The sequence below is a fragment of the Malus sylvestris genome, chromosome 10, assembly GCF_916048215.2.
Source record: "Malus sylvestris chromosome 10, drMalSylv7.2, whole genome shotgun sequence".
Lineage (NCBI taxonomy): Eukaryota > Viridiplantae > Streptophyta > Magnoliopsida > Rosales > Rosaceae > Malus > Malus sylvestris.
The window spans coordinates 1433249-1456281 of NC_062269.1; the positions used below are offsets into that span (position 1 = coordinate 1433249).

The 23033-nt window shown below is 37.0% G+C and overlaps 2 protein-coding genes across 2 annotated transcripts; one reads left to right on the forward strand and one right to left on the reverse strand.

The window, feature by feature from the left end:
• Positions 1-8385: 8385 nt before the first annotated feature.
• On the reverse strand, positions 8386-10028 carry LOC126586845 (uncharacterized mitochondrial protein AtMg00810-like). Its single transcript, XM_050251812.1, has 2 exons — positions 9311-10028; positions 8386-8408 (listed from the first exon to the last, which is right to left on the reverse strand). The coding sequence occupies exons 1-2, from the start codon at positions 10026-10028 to the stop codon at positions 8386-8388; spliced, it is 741 nt and encodes a 246-aa protein (XP_050107769.1).
• Positions 10029-15756: 5728 nt separating this feature from the next.
• On the forward strand, positions 15757-22806 carry LOC126586131 (auxin efflux carrier component 6). Its single transcript, XM_050250833.1, has 7 exons — positions 15757-16309; positions 16769-17394; positions 19547-19751; positions 19867-19952; positions 20688-20845; positions 21079-21155; positions 22375-22806. Exons 1-7 carry the CDS (start codon positions 15876-15878, stop codon positions 22442-22444), a joined length of 1656 nt encoding a protein of 551 aa, XP_050106790.1. The 5' UTR covers positions 15757-15875; the 3' UTR covers positions 22445-22806.
• Positions 22807-23033: the final 227 nt, after the last annotated feature.

Here is a 23033-nt window from a genome sequence, read left to right on the forward strand (position 1 = left end):
CTCTAACAAAAAATAAAAAATAACGCGTCAAATATGTTGGTTTTGGAGAAAGTGGTTTTATCTTTCCCAATAGGGAGAGAGTAGTTTTAGAGGACTGTTACATAGTTCAATCTTGTTTTAGTGATGAAATAATTTTTTTTTTCTTACAATTTCAGTGTTGATTTTGGATTTTGTCTAAATTTGCCAGCCAACGATTGACTATGCAATTTTTTTCTTGAAAAGGAACTTAAGATTATAATTCTGAAATCTTATCCATAAGAATCAGATATGTGAGATATTAGATAGTCATATCAACATACTTTTACTCTTGTATTTTTTTTTCTTTTCTTTTTTGTCAAACCTCGTGTCTTTTTTCTTAAATCAACAAGGAGTGAGAAAAATGGACTTGAAATACAAGAAATGAATTGCAACTGTTGCAACAAGAGGTTTATGTTGTGCACATGGTTGCACAAAACCTCCTTTTAATCTTTCATGATTGATTTATTCCATACTAAAAATAACATGAATTCAGAATTCTTACTTCTCAATGAATTCTTACTTGTGGTTAATACTACCTCTCATCCGATGGTTACAAAAAAACTTTGTGCAACGAAATAAGTTTTGTTGTGCAAAGTATGATTTTGTCACTCAAAATCTTGTGTGGCAAAATTTGTCACGCAGGGTTCGTTGCACAAAGCTCGTGAAGATAGGGTTTGCACAACGAAAATTAGTCTTCATTGCGCGAAGGTACTTTGCTTGACGAAATATTTAGCAATTTAAAATATAAATAAAAAAGGAAATAATTTTATTTTGCAATTTAAAATATAAATAAATAGTGTTTGGGCAACGAAATGTTAATTCGTCTCGCAAAGAAAATAACAAAAATAAAATAAAATAATTTAGTTCAACAATATAAAATATAAAATTAAATAAATAGGGTTTAAGCGACGAAATGTTGATTCGCCGTACAAAAAAAAAGTAATAAAAATAAAGAAAATAATTTAGTTTAACAGTATAAAAGGTAAAATTAAATAATAAATAAATAAATTGGGTTTAGATGACGAAATACTTGGATTTCGTCGCGCAAAATTTAAAAATAATAATAAAAAAGTATGAAAATAATTTTATTTTACAATTTAAAATATAAAATTACATAAAAAAGAAAATAAATTGGATTTAGGTGACAAAATATTTGGATTGTCGTGCAAAGGTTTTAAAAAATAATTTTTTATAAATACATTGAGCGACAATTTTTAAAATTTCATCGTACAAAGTGGATTTGCGCGACGATGTGTGTTTTGTCACGCAAAATTTAGTCGCGTAAGGGGTTTTTTTTTAACTAGTCCAAAGTATGCTAATATTCTGACTATTACCATGGTTGTTTATTAGCCTAATCCAAAGTATGCTATAATATTCTTACTGTTACCAATTTGGTTGATCCCACATGTTTAGTCAATGCTCAAAAGCGTGATGAATGGCGAACATCAAAGTTTGGATCATGGAGAAACGTTCAGTCATGTGATAATTCGCTTAGTTTAGTTTGTTGCAGTTCATTTTGCGTGGCCATGGCATAAATGGCGAAGCTAGAATAACGTTTATGGTGGGCAACTAAGCAATGACAGATGTAGGCCATCATAGAATTCCAAAAAGAGTGCTTGCAATGCCATTTTTTTTTTTCAATTTTAAGTTTTAAGTGAGACATTTTATAGTGTACATCCTCACCCTTTCTGCCATTTTAATTGTATCTTTAGGGTCAATATTGTTGTATTGAACATTAATAGATAAGTTATATATGCATAGGGTTAGGAGGTCAAATTTATTAGACGTTTGAGATGAGGGAATTCTTCTTCGTGAGCTGCCAGAATCAACTCTACAACTAAACTTTGTATCCGCCTTCTGGTGGTTTTGAATGAGGAGTGAGTAATATAATTTGTGGTGATGATGAGTTGAATATCATTTGCCGTAGTGTAATTTGACTTCATATTGAACGACGAAGACATGTGCGATTTAAGACAGGCTGATTCCTGCTCAAACTACCACTTTTAAGGCCCGAAGCTTGAGGGGAACGTGCCCCCTCTGGCCCTAAATATAATTCGCCTCTGCATGAAACAATTGAACTTGCAAAGCTTTCACTTAAAAATTTAATGGATGAAGTTTATATGAAGCAAAGCATCCGCAGGGTTTATTGACCCCCAGCGCCAATTATATATTTTCAAGCCTATATTTTCAAGCCTTGCCGGTCACCTTTAGGCTTAACACAAACACGTCGGGTTATTTTGGTTCCCATACTTTTCTAATCACCTCGAGCATTTGGGCTTCGAGGCTTCTAGAGTAATTATTCTCTATTTACATTTCAGACTCCGCATTTGTCTGCTTATTTATGTCGATGATATACGTATTACTTGCAATAGTGTTCGAACATCATCAACAAGTTAATTCAGGAAATAGCCATTTATTTTCGATAATGATTTTCGAACTTTACTTTTTGGGCATGAAGGTCAAAACATATTGTTATGAATGAGCTCCCCATTGTCTCAATCCAAATACATATTGGACCTTTTGTAAAAGACAAATGATGGATTGCAAAGACCAGTTTCTACTATCTTCCAGTGTACGAAAAAACCAAGTCTTTAATTATGGAGAAACGTTAAGACAACTCTCTTAAATGGAATTCTCAGACTTTTTGATACCTCACAGTTTAAAGATAATTGATTTGCCAACATTATAAAATATTCTATAAAAAATATGAGGTGGCAGAGAGTCCCCCTTTACCATTTCTTAGGGTGAATTGTACGTTGCCAGATATTACTGTGTGTTGAAATGTTGTTGGAGTCCCTTCTCAATCAAGTACGACAATTCATACATAAGGCTGCCATCACACATTGGATTGATGTCCGTCGTGTTCCGCGCTAATTAAAATCAAACTCATGACCATGGTCTTGAAAATAAACATAGTCCCTCCTTACAATTTATATGCTGATGCAGATTGTGGATGTATTATTGGTGAGGCCACAATACTTGGTTTAGATTTTGAGGGTAATCCGGATGGTAAACCCTTACACTTGCATGTAAAGAGCCAAATAATTAAAAACTGTAGTGAGGTATTGTGAGTAATGTGAAATCTCATCCCTGGATTTCATTATTTAAAATTACGTATTTTGTATTCGTATTCGTAGTTTCAACGCTTATATATTTGTGGCGTATAAGTAAAATGATGAAAACGGCCTTAATGAACTAAACAGAATTTTCGCGGACGTATTTGATCCTTTCATAATTTTTCAGATTTCTTTACATATTTGGATAGTACATGTCGATACGAATGCATGATCACAAATGGATTGCAATTTGGAGCTATAACGAAGGAGTTATTAACGTTTAAAGTCGGGACATTTTAGTAAATTTAACCTTCATTTCTAGAAGGCTCTAGCAAAATCTGGAGCAGTGAGGAAGTGACACATGGACGGCTGAGATGGAAAGAAAAGAAGAGAAAGAAGAGAGGAAGGAACTGCTTCCAATTGGGCCTGGAAGCTTCTGATTTTTTTCTCTTTTGATGGGTGTTCTCTATTGGATTGACCACTCTGCTCTTAAGCATAGAGTACTTCAACTGCTGGTATATCAATCCACAAGTCTGTCTAACTTATTTGCTCTCAGTAGGGATTACGCCTAAAAATTTTCGAATCACTGGTCCTATCGGTTTCCCAATTATCGATTCTTATAAACACCCAGTCTTGTGAATTCTTCTGGATTAGTGTCCACTCATTCAGTATTATAATTTCTCATTTATATATTGGAAAGGATGAATGCTCATTTGTGCTTTTGACGAATTGGCATGTGTGTATATATCTGTATTCATATGCTTTAATTTTTACTATTTACTTGGATGAAAAATATATGTAAGAGGCTATTTCCTGGATTTTAGTTATGTGTATATATACAAGGTTTTGAACATTACAAGGCTAAAGTAGTAATTAAAATTCTTATTACTTTCAATTCTTTTATGGGTGTGTTGATCAAATATCACGTCCTTAGGTTTGGGTTAAAAGGTCAATTCTTGCTAATTGTTGAGTAGGATATAAATAGAGGTTAGAAACATGATTTATGGATTGTGTGGAAGTGTTCTGAAGTTCTAATTTGAATTAAATGAGTATGGGTTCTAAAATTGCATAAAACTTAACTATGTTTTCAAGTAGCTTACTTTAGTTCTTGTTTTCCCGGGCTTTGTGATTTTGTTTGGTCCAATTTTATGTATTTTAAAACTAGGCATGTCCATGATTAAACTCATCTGATTTCACTAAATTCCATTGAGTTTTGAATCTTTTGATTGATCAAAACCAAGTCTTGCAAAGCTGCCAGACAACAGCAAGTTTTGCATTTCCAGTTTTGGGACCCCACTTTATATCTGGCATAAGTTCCAATTTAGAGCTCTGTTTCCTACAAATCTTATATGGTTTTTAAAAGTACATAAAACGAGCTTCAAAACTCTTTTAAGTTTGTACCATTTGGTCTAGTTTTGAGTGTTTAAAAGTGAGCGTTAACTTGGTGATCAAAACAGTTATTTCTACAGCTTTTGTGGAGAGGTGAGTGTTGTTACCTTACTCAACTCTTCCGCAAATTTCTTTTAAATTACCATTGCCTTATATCAGTGTTGTTATTTGAATTATAAGTTGTACTAAAATAATGTCTCTGCTAGGCATGTTTATAATTTGTAATTAGTCATTTCATTGCTTAGTAATATCCATGATTGTTGTGTGTTACCATTCGTTCATGCTTTTATAAATTGGATTGGGTTCGGGTGTTCCTAGAAACTTTGGAGGGTGTGAGTTAACAAAACTAGCTAATACGTGGAATCGTAAATCATAGGGGTTGAAGTAGGGGTAGGTTGTGTGTTGTTCTAACTGCACCATGTAGTAGTGGTACATGGATGGTCCTGCTTGGTGAATCCGCGATAGGGGACCATATGTATTTCAGGGGTGATCATGCTTGGTATATCCATGATGGGTGATCACTGCCTGCACAATTAGACTATGTTTATGGTTCTGCTTGGTTTATCCACAATGGGGGACCATATGCATTCTAGGGGTGATCATGTTTGGTATATTCACGATGGGTGATCACTACCTGGAGTTAGGATGTGGTCCTACTTGGTATATCCACGATGGGGGACCATACGTATTGAGGGGTGATCATGCTTGATATATCCGCGATGGGTGATCATTGCCTGCAGGATAAGATTATGCTTATGGTTTTGCTTGGTATACCCACGATGGAGGGACCATAGGCATTCTAGAGGTGATGAGGATTAGTTGTACTTGGTACATTTCGATAGGCGATCATATTTTAGTTGGATATCATTTGATTATATAATGTGAATCTATTGAAATGTGATTAGTGATCGATGTTTATTAGTTGTGATTTGACTTGTGTATTGATGATATTTGTGAAATGTGATTTGAAGTGCTTGTTGAATTGTTGGATGAAAAGTAATTTGACGCATATTTGAAATGTGATTTGATTTGTATAATTGGTATGATGTGATGGAATGTGAGGGCTAGTAGTGGACCGTTAACCCGTTGTCATGGGGTTTGTTGCTTCGAAGCTTGTTTCATAACCCATTTCATTGTTTCATTCCTTGCTTCGTTGACCCGTTCTAAATTTAGTACTTGTGCTTTGTTTCATTTCGTTAGGCCTTTGCAAATTGAGCACTTGGTTCATGTTTTGTTTCTTCGAGCTATTGATATGTTCCTTGGCCTTCCGCTCGGTTCCGTTGAGTGATCCGGAACTAGGTATCTGCTGGGGTTCAGTTGACGTCTAGATTTCGTTGAGAGGTCCGGAATCCCTCGTGCTCTGTGATTCTGTTGAGTAGTTCGTAATCGTATCCTGTCTTGTATTTCATTGAGTGGTCTGATCCATTGTACTCCACGATTTCGTTGAGTGGTCCGGAATCGTATCCACTCGGATTCCGTTGAGAGGTCTAGAATCCCTTTTACTCTGCGATTTCGTTAAGTGGTCCGAAATCGTATCTTGGTTTGGATTTCGTTGAGTGGTCCGAAATCCCGTTTGGTATTTTGGTTCAGTTGAGTGGTTCGGAACCCGATGTTGTTGGATTTCGTTGAGTGGTTCGAAATCCCATTCTTCAAAGATATAGGCTTCGGCCGAACTGTGTCGCTCTAACCCTGCATTTTGGTGCGTTGTAAATGTTATTGATTGATATGACTGTGGAATAGTGTTGGAAAGCATATGTGTGTGAATGGCATAATTGTGTGCATTGCAAGATCACAATTGTTGTTTGGCTTATGGTTGATGTGTAGTGTGGTACTCTATATTTTCTGCTAGAAGTGTTTTACGGAAAGTTTAGAGTTAATAAATGACGAACTACGAATGACTTGATCCTTGTTTAGGGTACGTAAGCAGTCTATCGAGAATGTTAGATGCAGCCATAAAGCATATGAAAAATTACTATGCGACTCGATTCTTGAGTTGTGCTTTGCCCATATTTCGGAGGCAAGGTATGTTAGATACGGATTTTTTAAGATGTTACGTGTTGATTATGGACATATGTTGGGATTGGGCCGTGACAAGTAAATTGCATGTATTTTTAAAACTGAAGCATATATGTGATGTAGCTGTAGAAAATAAAATGATTGATTTTTCGTTTTTATTGTCTGGGAACGAAATTTTTTTGTTACTGTTTGACAAATGTTTTTGTCTGCATAGACTATCTTCTCGGTACTCTCTCTCATACTCAATTCGTCCAAAAAAGAAAACAGAGTCAATTGGTGATGTTAGAGCCCGGGGTCAAGCAAAGAGCCAAACTGAGAAAAACAGGAGCGGGTGCAGACGGAGCATGCTCAGGTGAGTGCTTGCCTTTTGGAGAGAGCCCACATCCGGCCATTAGTCATTTCATTGTCAAGTCTGAAACAACCAAATGCGACAAAACCATTGCCGCCTATTTACAGACACTGCAATCCCCCCCACTCTCCCACTCTCCCATTCCTTTTATACATGCATGACCCCAACAACTACAACCCCCCCCCCCCCCCCCCACCGCAAAAAAAAAAAACCCCCAACCCTAACTAAGCCGAGTGATCTTTTTCTTTCATTTGTTTTAGAGTGAATGAAATATCCATACTTGTGGTGTTAATATATTTTCTTCAAACTCTATATGTTGTGTTGAGATATTTTCTAACGATTCATGATGTGCACAATTAAAGAAATATCAATTTCTTTAATGCATTTTCATTTGAAGAAAAACTTTCCAGGAAAGGGTTTATTCTTCATTGATGAGGTACAATGGTTATATAAAAGTTAGAGGAGGAGGATCACAATCCTCGCGTCCAATAATCTAATATGTTGGGTGGACTATTTCATCAATAGAAAAACGAACACTAACTTTAGTCTCCCTTTCATAATGAATCCTTTATAATCTTCACTTAATAATAATTAATGTTGTAGATTACAAAGAGAAGAAAATTAGCCAAATGACGATTCATATGAAGATGACTTTCTTTGTAGAAGCTCTCATTTTTAACCAATTTTAAATTAATATCTTTGTTAGAAAGCTAGCTAGGTAACTTTTTTCGCAGAAAGCTTGGAAACTTTATACAAGAAATAGGCATCTTTAAGCAGATGAAAATTGAAAAGGTACATATATACAGTGAGGTGAGATCCAGCGTGTTATCCAATGGGTGATATAGATATTTATTTGTCAAAACTTTCCACAAAGGCCATTTACATACTGTTTAGAAATAAACAAGAGTGAGGCCATATCATTGGATTTGAAGATTGCAGATTCTCAATGATCTTGAGCCTCATGAATCCTGATAAAAGGCAAAAAGAGTTGTTTTCTTGCAATGGGTTGGGGTTCGAGTCCGGTTGGCCATCCAACAAGGCGAGTTTCTCCATATACAGATACTGTAAATCTCTTTTTAACTTCTATCAGCCATGCATTTTTACCATTTTAATATCATTCAACAACCTCAAGACTAAAGACCGTAGAAAACGCAACTTAATAATCATAAAGGACCACCCCCCCCCCCCCTTCCCCCTCCTCTCTTACGATTAACATATGTTCACCTTCATTATAAATGAAACTCTTCGTTGTCTTTATTATCATCTAAAGATTATACTTGGAAATTGTATATGGAAGTTCCGAGTTTGGATATTGTTAAAATGTTTTGGACATGTAAAAATTTTATATTATAACCCCACCGGTTATAACCCCACTGGGGATGTAAACACCACTTCATGTCAGATCCCAACATGCTGTGGAGCCAAAAATAATATATAAAATCTTGAAAATGACACGTGGACTTTTACCCACAAGATATGATAATGCCCTCATTAAATTGGAGCGGCCCACATTCCTTCCACGCGCAGTTCAACTCTCAAGAAAACCTGAGCTGCTAACTACAACTTCTCCAAGCTCATGACTATGACAATGAGAAAAGTCAAAGGTATTAAAGATATGACAAATAACCAAGTCCTATCTTTAAAGTTTTCCTTATTGAAGACCAACTCAATGAAGTAAGGAATCACCATCAAATCAAATCAAGGATTAGACGAGCTAATTCCAAAACATTATTAATTAAATAATAGGATTAAGTACCTAAAACTCCATAACATTTTAGTGTCATTCCAAATTGGTCTTAACTTTTTTAAACATTCCAAACAAGTACCCAACTTATTAAAACTATCACATCCGTTAAACCCTAGTTAATTTTTCAAACATAAATTATATTCAAAACCTACCAACTAGGTATATATATCATGGATAATATTAATATTAGTTGCCTCAAAATCTAAATTTCAAACATAGATTATATAATATGAAACCCAATGATCAAACAAAAGAGAATGCTTTGAATAATGATATATTCTTCTCAATAAGAGGAACTTATAGGTGTACAACCCTAACATAAAAGGAAAGAAAACTAATTACAAGTGATTACATGGGATTACATATCAATTAGGGATCCTACCTAAAATACAAAAGTCAACACTCCCCCTCAAGTTGGTGCATATATGTCGCTCATGCCCAACTTGTGTAAGAAACTTGAAAACTTGTGACTCAAAACAGCTTTTGTGAGGATATCTGCCAACTGATCTTCTGTTCTTATCGCCGGTACTTCAATTATTTTCCCTTCCAATTTTTCTTTGATGAAGAACCGATCAATTTCAACATGCTTTGTTCTATCATGTTGTACCGGATTATGTGCAATGTCACGAGCAGCTTTATTATCACAAAATAATTTCATAGGCTGATCATGTTGTATACCCAAATCACTTAATAGAAGCTTAAGCCACAAAATTTCACAAATCCCCAAAGCCATACCTCTGTATTCTGCTTCTTCACTGGAACGGGCAACCACATTCTGTTTCTTACTTCTCCATGTAACCAAGTTACCCCCAACAAACGTAAAGTAACCTGATGTTGAGCGTCTATCATCAATGGAACCTGCCCAGTCTGCATCAGTATAACCTTCAACACTAAAGTGATTATTCCTCTTAAACAAAATTCCTTTACCCGGACTTCCCTTCAAATATCGCAATATTCTCATCACGGCATTCATATGTTGTTCTCCAGGATCATGCATGTATTGACTCACTACACTCAAGGCATAAGCAAGGTCCGGTCTTGTGTGTGCCAAATACATCAAACAGCCTACTAACCTTAGGTAACTTCCTTTGTCAACTGGTACTTGATTAGGATCAACACTAAGCTTCAATCCTTCTTCTAATGGTGTAGCTACTGGCTGACAAGCTGACATGCCAGTTTCGTGCAACAAATCAATAATATACTTCCTCTGAGACAAAAAAATTCCAGAACTGCTTATCGACACCTCAATCCCTAAAAAATATTTCAGGGATCCAAGGTCCTTCATTTCAAATTCTGTAGACAGGTATCTTTGCAAGGCCGCACATTCTTCCGGATCATTACCTGTTACCACCATATCGTCTACATACACAATAAGTGAAGTAAGCTTCCCATTCTGTCTTTTCAGGAACAAAGTATGATCAGAGTTACTTTGTCTGTAACCAAATGCTCTCATAGATTTTGTGAATCTTCCGAACCATGCTTGAGGGGACTGCTTCAAGCCATAAAAGGATTTCTTCAACCTGCACACTTATCTTTTGTATTTATCTGGAGCATTACATCCCGGTGGAAGATCCATATAAATCTCTTCTGTTAAGTCTCCATGCAAGAAGGCGTTCTTCACACCAAACTGTTGTAAGGGCCAATTAAGATTTGCAACCAAGGATAACAAAACACGAACTGTGTTGATCTTGGCTACAGGCGCAAATGTATATGTGTAGTCGATTCCATATTTTTTAGTGTATCCTTTTGCTACCAGTCTTGCCTTGAAACGATCCACCGTCCCATCTGCTTTGTATTTCACAGTATAGACCCATTTGCATCCCACAGGTTTCTTGCCAGCTGGCAAATCTGTGATCTCCCACGTAGCATTCTTCTTCAAAGACTTCAACTCTTCATTCATTGCTACTTGCCAATGTGGATCAGTTAAAGCCTCCTGCACACTGTTAGGAATAGATACAGTAGATAATTGATGCACAAACGACTTATTTGATTCTGACAGGTGACTGGTAGACACATAATTACTTAACGGGTATAACACATTAGACTCAGGGTTGGGCTTACTCACCGGATACCTAGTTTTGCATTTAGGGTCGGCTTCATAAGTAAGTTTAGGAATACCTCGGTTGACGCGATCAGGGAGACGACGTGTTGGTGGTGCATCCGGGATCGAAGACGATTGATTATGGTTATTGGGACTCAAGATCGACTGTGAGGTAGCTGGCGACACAAGGCTGTCCAGTGGTGAGGAAACTGGCAGTGAGCTATCAGCCAATGAGTTATCTGGCGATGTCAACTCGTCCCTTTCAAGGTTTTCAATATTGTTTCCATGTGAATGATCACCACTTGTCTTCAAGACATTACCACTTAATTCCAATTCATTCACATCATTATTTTTATGTGAATGATCACCACTTATTTCCAAGACATCACCACTTAAATCCAAATCATTCACTCTATCTATATCTGGAATAGTATAATCAAGAGTTTGAACTTCTTTCTGATTCTCCCCCTGAAGGGAAGACTCGGGATTGGCAAAGTACATATCATTCTCATGAAACGCAACATCCATAGTGACAAACAACTTATTCGTCGGTGGGTGATAACAACGGTATCCTTTTTTCCTTGATGCATACCCCACAAACACACATCGTAAGGCTCGAGGTTCAAGCTTACTTCGTTGTTGTTTATGAAGATGAACGAAGGCCACACAACCAAACACATGAGGTGGAAAATTAGGGACTGCAAGAGCCTCAACATGTGAAGAAAGTGCCTGAATGGGTGTCTGAATATCAACCGATTGGGATGGAACACGATTAATGAGATACGCAGCTGAGGTGAGAGCTTCTCCCCAATAGGATAACGGGAGACGAGCATCGAGTAAAGAAGCACGAACAACCTCCAGAAGCTGACGGTTCTTGCTTTCGGCAACCCCATTTTGTTGTGGAGTGTATGGACATGTAGTTTGATGAGCAATCCCATGATAATCAAGAAAGGCACGAAGTTCAGAGTTAACATATTCGCCACCATTATCACTCATGAGAACCTGTATTTGTAACTTATATTGTACTTGTACCATTTTGTAAAACTGTTGAAACAAAGAAGTAACTTCACCTTTGGACTTCATCAAACAAACCCAAGTCATACGTGTGTAGTCATCAATAAAAGTAACGAACCAATGAGCACCATCAAATGTAGTAGTTTTAGATGGACCCCAAACATCAGAATGAATTATCATAAATGGAACAGAACTTTTATTCAAACTAGATGGAAACGAAGCACGATGACTTTTAGCTAGTTCACAAACACCACATTTAAAGCTAGAAACATCATGCTTAACAAATAGGCTAGGAAACAACCTCCGTAGATAGCCGAAAGAAGCATGTCCAAGTCGACGATGCCACAACCAAACCTCCGAAGCTTTATTCCTATCCCCTGGATTTCCGTCCACAGCAAGAGCTTGAGTCAACATTCGAGAACTGTTTGATGTCAGCTCCAAGTAGTAGAGCTTCCCTTTCCGAATACCATAACCAATCGTCTTGCGAGTCCGAATGTCCTTAAAAACACAAAAAGAAAGCCAAAAAATCACAAGACAATGCAGGACGACTGTTATTTGAGCAACAGATAATAAATTATAGTCAAGAGAAGGCACAACAAGTACGGTATCAAGACTAAGGGTATCTGAAAGGGAGACAGTTCCTTCCCTGATAACAGGGGCAGGATTACCATTGGTGACACTGACGACAGTTTTGGTGGATGGTTTTAGGGTTTCTACCTGTCTAGAATCACAAGTCATATGTTCAGTAGCACCAGAATAAATTATCCACGCATTATTCGTAACAAATGCAGAAACTTTGAAAGCCTTACCATCATTACTTGTATGTTCAGAAGCTACCTTAGCCTCGGCAATCAATGCACGCGATTTGTTACAGCAGAGATCACGAGTCTCGTCCCAATTATTAGGATAGCCAGGACATTGGCTAGGCCGGCGATAGAAGGAATCGCCAAAAGTTGTGGACCAGTCACTATTAGTCCTACTCTTGGTTCGGTCAGATCGGTTTGGAAGTGCACAAGTACGGGCTGCCATTGTGAGTTGGGTGCAACGTTTTGAGGTGCTAAATGCAACAACAGCTATGTAGACCCAAAAACCAATAGTGGCCCAAAAAATTAAAACAAATTTCGTTCCTTTTTTTTTCCTATCTTCAAACAACACCTTCACCTTTTTTGGAAACGGACAGCACCTTCACTTTTTCTTTTCCTTCAACTAACGTGTTTCAACCCCCTTTTTTCTTCTTGTTTTTTTTTTTTTTTTTAACTTTTCGTCAATCACACTTTGTTCTTACTTTTCCGCAACCAACAACAATTCAATGTGATATGCAGCAGAGAATTGTCAGGCAGCGGTGGTTTGCAACAGGTCGAGCAGCAGCAAGTGCGAATCAAACAGGGGTGAACATATCTGGTACTGGTGCGGGTCGGGGATCAGGTGGGTCTACCGTGGGTGAGTAGCAGGTGGGTCTAACAATGGGTTCACGGGTCTGGGCGAGTTTCAGGCAGCGGCTAGATTTCTGGGTTTCAATCTCGGTTCGTGGGCACGTGATGTAGCAGCGGGAAGTGGTGGGTGGGTGCACAGATTGGCTCGGTGAACTTGGGTCAGCAACGACGGCATCGCTCGTTGGTCGGATGGCGCGCTGCACACTTGGCTACGCGGCGGGTGGTCCTGGGTTCTTGGGTCAGCAACGACGGCGTCGCTCGCTGGTCAGATGGCACAACACAACTGGCTGTGCGGCTGGTGATTTTGTTTCTAGGCACAGCGCACTGCTTCTCCTTTTTTTTCCTAACCTGGCTCTGATACCAAGAAGAGAATGCTTTGAATAATGATATATTCTTCTCAATAAGAGGAACTTATAGGTGTACAACCCTAACATAAAAGGAAAGAAAACTAATTACAAGTGATTACATGGGATTACATATCAATTAGGGATCCTACCTAAAATACAAAAGTCAACACAAACCTGTGTTGAATTGAAAAGAAAATGGACTCAAATTGAAATTACATCATGAGGGCAATCTTTTAACAAAGAAGTGGGTTAAGAATTCAGATAGGGTTTCAAGGAGCTTGTTTCTACTCATATGATTTCTTCATTCGCCGATTCTCGACTCGTAAAGCTTCTAGTTCTTTTTTGTGGGCGATGTAGATGGTGATGGCTGCATCATGGTAATCTATACCATTTCAATAACCTCTATGACCTTCTTCTCGATGTTGGCAACTTGAGTGGTACGGTGGAGTTAGTGGCAGGTTTGGAGGTGATGGCCTTATGGGGGTGGTAGTAACCATTAGTTGGTGGATACATGGCATGGCACCCTATACATGTGGCCAACTATCCTCATTCTCCACTAAATTTTGGTAGGCTTTTGCTACATAATTAACCCCTAAAACTCTCTCTTCTAGAGAAACTAACTTAGCCCAACCCACCCCCCCTCCCCGGGCGCCGCAACTACTTTGGTCTTTTGAAGAAAGGTGTTTAATTATTTTGTAGGTACAAATTCGTTAAGACCAAGGACCACGATTTTTTGCTATCACACATGCCTTTATTGCAAACTTTCTTTGTTTTATTTTATTTTTTTTAAAATTATTTGCTACAAACGGTTAGTTTTCCTAAGTAGATATTTGAAACTGAAAAAGTGGAATATCAAGCCATTCTCAGTTTAGAAACCTTTTGCAAGATACCAAAACCCTAACCAACCTCGAAGCCCTAAACACTCGCACCACACAACATGCACACAATCGTTTCAATTAATTACAATCTAAAATTGTTTCAACTTGATCATATATGTCCTCCAAATACCTTGCACTAAGAGAGTTGAGAGCCAAAGCCTTAAGACTACTAATCTCCTAAGGGTGTGTGCGTTTGTCTTCACTAGGTTTTACTGGACTGGACTAGACTAAGAACTAGTGTAGTCCCATGTTTGTATCCGCAGAGACTAACTTTAATGGATTAGATTTTACTTGCGTTGACTAAAGGCCTCGCTAGACGGTCTTAACAAGACTCCCAAAAATCCTGGAACCTTTCGCATCCTTTACATCTCCGACTGACCACTCTCATCGCATCCTCGTCATCTCTGACCACCCCCACCCCGTCCTCGTCATCTCCAACTGCGTCATTTCTTTCTCCCTCTAACTCGATCATCGTCTCTATTTTTGCTTCTAATTATTTGGTTTTTGAATTGGATTTTTTCGATTTGTAGAGATGGCCAACTCGATCATCAGTCGGAGCAATTGCTTCCTCGTCGTCTTCTTCTCCTTCACTGCCTCGTCTTCTTCTTCTCCTTCATCCCTCGTCATCTTCTTCTCCTTCACAGAGATAGCCAACCTGAAGCAAATCCTGGTGAGGGCTTTTCCCTTTTTAGCATACAAGTTTCAATTTATGCACTTGAATTTGATTTAGTTGTGGTATGATTGTGAATTCATGACCAATGAAAATTGAGAAAGAAATTCATGACCAAAGGAGGGAAATATTGTCATTTGTATGATTGTGAATTCAATCTTTTGATTGATTGTCATGTATTTTAAAATGGATATCTTGAATTTTAGAGTTGATTGCAACTACTAGTTGCTTGAGCTCGATTACGATATGGGTTTTGAAGTAGTGTATTTGTGAGTTGAGTATTTTAGATTTAGCAATTTTATTGGCGAGTTTCAATAATTTGATTGGTTTTTGATAATTTTTGTTAACGGTATTTTGGAATTTAGCATATTTTGACATTTTAATTCATATACTAGTTAATTTTGGTTGAAATTTGATTGGTTTCCTGCTACTTTTGGGTTGGAATTGGATGTTGAAATTTTTTATGTCGGTAGAAATTGAAGTTAAAGCAAATAACTTGAATATTTTGTTATATATGAAAATGTTTTTTTTTCATTATCCTGCTTCATAGTCCGATATTGCACTAAATCAGTTCAACTTTGTTCCGAAATTAGTCCAATCCGAGATAGTTCTGCGCAACAAACTCTTGACGGTAAGAATGCCACAGGCCCAAAAAGACGATGTAGCCCAAATCAATCAAGAGAAACATAGGAAAATAAACCACTCAACCGCGACTCCCGCTATCCAGACTTCTATCACAAGTAAATAGCAACGCTTTCAGGGGTATTTTCGTACATAAACTCCTATATAAACTCTCAAATCTCAAGCTAGCATTCAGTATGCTCTGCCTTGATTCGAGACAAACTGTGTGTATGTTTGTCAAACAAAGAAAGAGAGAGGGAAAAGGAGTTAATTAACAATAATAAGAGAGGTAGAGGATGATAACGGCACAAGATTTCTACAAGGTCAGCTGCGCAATTGTTCCACTATACTTTGCAATGCTGGTGGCCTATGCCTCTGTCAAATGGTGCAAAATATTCTCACCGGAGCAGTGCTCTGGCATCAACCGCTTCGTGGCGGTGTTTGCGGTTCCGGTGCTGTCTTTCCACTTCATATCCCAAAACAACCCTTACCAGATGGACACCAAGTTTATATTGGCTGACACTTTCTCCAAGCTTTTGGTTCTTGCTTTGCTCTCATTATGGTCTATATTGTTTAAGGCGGCAGGAGGGCTTGACTGGCTTATCACGATTTTTTCTGTCGCCACTTTGCCAAACACATTGGTCATGGGCATCCCTTTGCTCAAGGCCATGTATGGCGATTTCACACAGTCCCTCATGGTTCAAGTGGTTGTGCTTCAATGCATCGTATGGTAATTTCTTTGTTTCTCATTTAGTTTTGCTCATTAATTTGGGTTTTCGGTTTTCACATTGTATGCTAGTAAATGTTAGTTGATTTTTTGGGGGAAATGATTTCGGGACTCTTTTTCGTCTTCTGCACTATTTTTTTCTAGTCATCTAATTGAAGTCATTGAACAATCAAAAAAAGCGTGCACATAAATCACTCTTTTTTGGTGTCTTGTTGGTATTATCCACACGTTCTTGTGGATTGATTGTATACATTCGTTAATTATTGTTAATTTGTGATTGATTAGGTGCTCAGTTATTGTACAAATCTTTGTTGTCTTGTTGGTAATTTCCCACAATTTTTCTTCTTATACTAATTTAGTATCCATATGCTAAATTGACAAAAAAAAAATCCATTTATTAAGTTTTAGGGTATATTATTTCGTACAAAAATAATTAAGCACAGTCTCGCTCGATTTTGGTAGGTACACACTTTTGCTCTTTCTCTTTGAGTATAGAGCAGCCACTCTACTCATCCAAACCCAGTTCCCTGGCCCCACCGCCGCAGCCATAACAAAGTTCGAAATCGACGATGACATTATCTCCCTGGACGGCCGGAACCCCCTTTGCACCGAGTCTGAAACCGATCAAAATGGGCGTATCCGGGTCCGAATCCGGCGCTCTACCTCATCAGTCCCCGGCTCCTCAGCTCTATCATCCTCGATGGGCCTCACTCCCAGACCATCAAACCTCTCCAACGCGGAAATATTCTCAATCAACACACCTCACCACCATGCAAACCTTGAATTCACTTTGGGATCTGGTGACGTGGCCTTTGGGTATCGATCTACCAGCCCTCAACTCTCCGCCGGGTACGCGTCCTCGGACGCGTATTCCCTGCAGCCAACTCCACGTGCTTCAACTTTCAATGAAATTGACACGACCACATTCTCCACCACCGCCAATACCCCGGTGTGGGCCAGGTCTCCGGCGACGGGGAGATTTTCACAGCAACCGTCTCCGACGTTTAACGGCGTGAAGATGGTATGGGAGTCACCTGCGAAGTGTCAGGGTGATGATCAGAGACAAGGATATTTCAAAGAGGTTGGAGGTACGTACGCATATCGACCTATCTACTTGTTGCTTCTTTTTAGGGTTTCTGGTTTGAAGGGGACAGGACGCTGTCGTATTGTAGGTGAAGAACATCAACGGGACATGCAGCTTTTTTCAGGGAGGTTGTACACTTTGACCACAAATAGAAACGAACCAAAATAGTGTGAAAAATAACACTTGCGTATATTTACAAATATTTTTTTTTATCAATGAAAGAAATAAAATTCAATTCAATAATACTATCCTGTCAAAAATTACTATCCCCTAGGCCAATTGGGCTTTTTTTATGTTAATTAAATATAAAATTTTTTTTCTTAAAAAAAAAACTTCTCACTCCCACATTCTTTATCACTTTCTTCCTCTCTCCTTCTACTTCAAAAACAAAAATAAAAAAATTTCTTACACACTTTGTGTGTGCCCATATGCTAGTGTATATATACACACACACTAACTACATTTTGCAACTTCTAGGATCGTAAAATTATATAAATTTATAATTTTGTTTGTCCAATGTCTAATCCTTCATTAAATTGTTGATTAATTTGAATATATATATATATATATATATATATATATATGGTACAAATGTGACTTATTAGTCATCAACATAAAAGTTTCATGTTTTACTATGTCATCAATCTAATGAAAAATCAAATAACCACCAACTAGTATTGCAATCTTATGGTGTCTCCCCTTACAGTAGATATCATTGTATAAGAGAAAAAAAAAGGCATCAATTGCTACGCTTTAATCATTTTTAGTGCAATATGAGAGAACTAAAATTTCGTGATCCATTTTAAAAATCACTATTTATCTGAGGGTTTGAAATATTATTAGCTCAAAGTTATACAAATATCATATTAAAATCATAATATAACCTGCAGGCCAATTAAATTATTTTACTATATTTATGTATCATATCTTCTCCTAGTGCAAACATGACCAACCTCAAAAAGACAGGTGGTGTCTCCACCCAAGCATAATTGAAGAGAAAAGTATACCAAACACTAAAATCATCTTGAATTTGTAGCTAGTTACATTTTACTTTGCCGGCAGACCCTTCATTGATAGGTGCCATCATTTTCTTGAGAGCACGTGTGTAATGATAAAAGAAGATGTTTGATTACTTAATCTTGGTAATAGTCACGGTAAAGAATCCTATAAATTATGATAACACCATATCATGCTCACCCAAAATTTTGATTTTCTAATTATGTTGTCTCATTGTGTTCCAACTTCATAAAATGAGGAGTATAGCTTTATAATATTTATAATAATAATTATTTTAGGGTTTCTTTGATAATTATATCATTTTTAGTATTAAATTTGTGTGGTTTATGGGAAAATTTTACGAGGAAATGGAGGGATAAATAAAAAAGACTAGAGGAGAATGTTGGGAAAGATGTTGAAGTAATGTATACACAATATAAAAACTAAAAACAAAAGAAAAAAACTTTTCTAAGTTATTTCACTTTCAAAATAAATTTTGTTTTCAATTTTCTTCTTTATTTCTTTCTTTACTTCCAAGTTCCCACCACCCTTCTTCATCATTCCTTTTCTTCATATACTTTCTCTATATACATCTCAAACACAAAAATTTAAAACTAAAAACTAAATAATTATAAAACGAATTCTCATATTGAGGCCCTATTATTCTAGATTAATCAAGAAACTTCTTATCTAAATGTATGGTTCGAATTGACAATCGAATGTGTCAATGTAAAATGTCGTTATTATCTGTCTCCAATTAAACAAATAGGGACTAAAAAATATGTATAACAAGTCAAGGTTATATTGTAGTGATATATTCATATATATATATATATATATATATATATATATATATATATATATGACTTTTTGTAATCAATAATTCCATTTTTGTAATTTGTCAACATATGAGCTTCTAGTGAGAGTCCAAATTATGAGCTCGTTTGGAAGTTCTTTAAAATGGTTAAAAATATTTTTAGTGAAAATATTTTTGAAATCAATTCTTAATAAAAAAATGCATATAGCACTTCAAGTATTTTTGAAACCCAAAAACATTTTCTCTAAAAGCTCTTTCAATAATTTTAAAAGCACTTTCAAACGACTGCTATATTATAACCATCAATTTAGAATTCTAAAGAATGATTTCACTATCGTTTCAGAGAAAGAAATTAGCTTTAGAGACTGCACCAAAATCCCAATGCCGGAGGTGACGGATACGAAGGTCGAAGCAGCTGCTAATCAAGAAATGCCAAGTGCCCCAGTCATGCTAAGGCTTATACTAATCATGGTTGGAAGAAAGCTTTCCCGCAACCCAAACACATACTCAAGTGTGTTAGGCCTTGTCTGGTCTCTCATCTCATTCAAGTGAGCAAAATTATCATCTGATACTTTTTTTAATCATCCTTCTTAACAGCTCTATTAATTACTCTAACTTACATGCTAGGGCATGCCAATTCATGATTATTTCTTTCATTTTCAGGTGGGATGTAGGGATGCCGAGTTTGGTGAAATATTCCATAAAATTGATATCAGATGCGGGTCTGGGGATGGCTATGTTCAGTTTAGGTATATCATCTTGCAACACAAACATATGCAAATGAATATAATAAACAGGAGAAAGGCTATTATTTCTAACTTTTTTTAAAAGACTATTTTTTAATTTTTTTTTTTCGTAGGACATTATTAGTCCTTCGTGTGGCATACTGTTTATTTAGTAATAAAGAGCTTATATTGCCACAATTAATATATATATTATGTGAAGAGAAATGCTCAGGGGATTTTTTTCAAAGTGAGACTCTCCATAGATTTTCTGCCACCTCGCAGTTTAACGGTAATTAATTTCCACGCCAGCATTATAAAATATTGTGCTAAAAACATAAGGTAGTAGAGACTCCATAGAGAGTATACCCATTTTCAGATAGTCTCCTTCCAGCATTTCTCTTCATATAATAGATATATTAATGTGGCAGTACATTTTTCTAAGAATCTTATTATTGCAAGGAGCTTGCACCTCAAGTCGTAAACAATATTTACGTACTCATACATCGTTATTGAGCTCGAAACATATTCTTGTCAATGCTTTCACAATGTTGGTGTTATTCATTTCTATATTATTTTTCAAAGCGCGAGCAATTAATGAATCACATGAATTGCTTGTAAGGGACAGGACAACATTTACTATCATCATGCCGGAATCTGTAAATATTAGTTCGAAATTGCACTTCTACATATACTGAGGAAACTTTGATGTTTTGGCTCTGAGTATGAAAATGGCAATATCGTTTTGAAAATTTCATGCAGGGTTGTTTATGGCCCTTCAGCCTCGTATTTTAGCGTGTGGCGCAAAAAGGGCAACAATGGGGATGGTGGTCCGATTTATTTGCGGGCCTCTTCTAATGTTTGCTGCCTCTGCCGCTACTGGTCTTAGAGGAGTAAAACTACATGCTGCCATAGTCCAGGTACTGTTTTCTTAAAGAACCTGTGTAATACACATATATATACATGAGTGAGCTCCATAAATAGCCCTGCATATATATATATATATATATATATATATATATATATATATATATATATATCGTATATGTATGCATGCATATATAAATAATCTAGCTAGTCATCTTTTGTTTTTTGTTTTTTCTTAAACAATGATTTTATAAGGGTTTGAAATGTTGAATTGATGATTGACCAGGCAGCGCTTCCACAAGGAATAGTACCATTTGTCTTTGCAAGGGAATACGGTTTGCATCCAGACATTTTAAGCACAGGGTAAGTAAATTTTAATAGATGAACGTTAAAGCATATTGATCAATAATTTCATTACGATCACTATTCAAGAATATTACTAATAACAATTCCTTTTATATGAGTTTTAACAAAATAAAAATTAAAAAATGAATGCATGTGAAGAGAAAAAAGCAGGGAAAAATGGAAACTTGGTATGAAGTTTATAAAGGTGCTGCTTAAGCCCAAAAAGAGGGAAGGAAAATAAAATATTTGAGTGCTATGGAAAATCTTGAAGTAATTATTGTTGGGGAAATGAGACTAGGCTTTTGCTAGTTTTCATTGTGTACCCTAACCTTCAAACATAAGAATAGACTAAAGAAGAAAGTAAGCTAAAGCATGAAAATCAACAATCTTCTAGTTTTCATCACTTCCCTATCGGCCTGTTTAATTTATTCACACTTCCCTACCGGTTTAATTTATTCATCAGGAGACGATCATGGCAAATGGTAGCAGCTTTGTTAATTATAGTTACAAAGTCAAATGCCACTCCTAGTTTTCTCAATCAACACATCCAATAATCGCTCACGCGTGAAATTTATTGGCGACCCTTTAAAGTGTTTGAGTGTGAAGAAATAAAGTTTAATAAATGTGGAGGGAGTAGTAGGACAGATCATAGATGATGTGCAACTGAAAAAATTGATTTGTCCAATTGGCTTCTGAAAGGGTGCGTTTGGTACGTGGGACGGGACGGGACGGAACGGGACGAGGCGTTCCGTCCCGCGTTTGGTGCGCCAAAAATGGGTGGAACGGGCTGTTCCACGGGACAGATTTTGGGTGTTTTTGCGTTCCACCTCCCCTCCCTGGAACGGGTTTGTTCCACGTCTGTGGAACACAATGTTTTACCATTTTAAGACAAATATACCCCATGTCTTTTTCAAAAATTACACCTTCGTTCCGTCCCGTTCCGTCCCGTTCCGTCCCGTTCCGTCCCGTCCCGTCTGCGTACCAAACGCACCCAAAGGGACTTCTTTTCATTGGAAGAGCAAATCACATGCACACACACAATAGTGCACAAGTCAATTTAGAGGGAGGGAGGGGGTGGGGGAGGAAGTATATATCCGAAGCTGCAAAACACTTATTTTGTTCGTGTGCAAAAACCCTAACTACAATATTAATATATATATGTGTGTGTGTGTGTGTGTCTACCTATCTTTGTATTTACTGCATGCTTGGATAAATAACTTATAATGCTATTTTGCAGGGTTATCTTTGGTATGTTAGTTTCCTTACCAGTGACGCTCCTCTATTACATACTTCTAGGCTTATATTAAATGAGGAGAAAGCAGATTATGAAAGGCCTGCATTTTCAGTGGATTAAAGCAACATGGAGTATCCAAAGCTAACTATGTTCTTAAATACATTATGTCCTCTAATTGTCTAAGGACCAAACTCCAGTGTTATGAGAAGATTAGAATGTGACAAATTATGAAGATGTTTTCAGGGCTCTACTAATGACCTGAGGGGTCTGGTGTCATAGTAGTACATGGACTAGTGGTAGCCGAAAGGAAGAAGGATATCATGGCTTATGATGAAGTTAGTAGACTTATTTTTCTTCTTGGGGATGGGTAAAGTTTCCACAACCATGAATTTTGACTCAAGAAAGAAAAAAGGCAAAATCATGTTGCTCCTACTATTTTTCTTCTATTCTTTTTATCCCTTTAATATTTACAGCAATCATTACAAAATAGTTTCGTGCTTTCTGCTAAGACGTTTTATGTGAAACCAAGGAGTTTTATCTTGCAGACGAAGTTTGTCGTAGAGAGAAAGCATGCATGATTCATTAATTATCCATGTCATAGAAAGCTGGCAGAAATGGATGCTCTCTGTATTTCTTTCACGAAATTTACCAAATTCATCGAT

Coding starts and splice junctions, on each gene's coding strand:
- LOC126586845 (XM_050251812.1), bottom strand. CDS start 10,028: ATGAGAGCATTTGGTTACAGACAAAGTAACTCTGATCATACTTTGTTC. Junction 8,409..9,310: donor TGAAGAAGCAGAATACAGAG/GTATGGCTTTGG, acceptor TCATTGTCATAG/TCATGAGCTTGGAGAAGTTG.
- LOC126586131 (XM_050250833.1), top strand. CDS start 15,876: ATGATAACGGCACAAGATTTCTACAAGGTCAGCTGCGCAATTGTTCCA. Junction 19,752..19,866: donor TGGTCTCTCATCTCATTCAA/GTGAGCAAAATT, acceptor TTTCATTTTCAG/GTGGGATGTAGGGATGCCGA. Junction 19,953..20,687: donor GATGGCTATGTTCAGTTTAG/GTATATCATCTT, acceptor AATTTCATGCAG/GGTTGTTTATGGCCCTTCAG.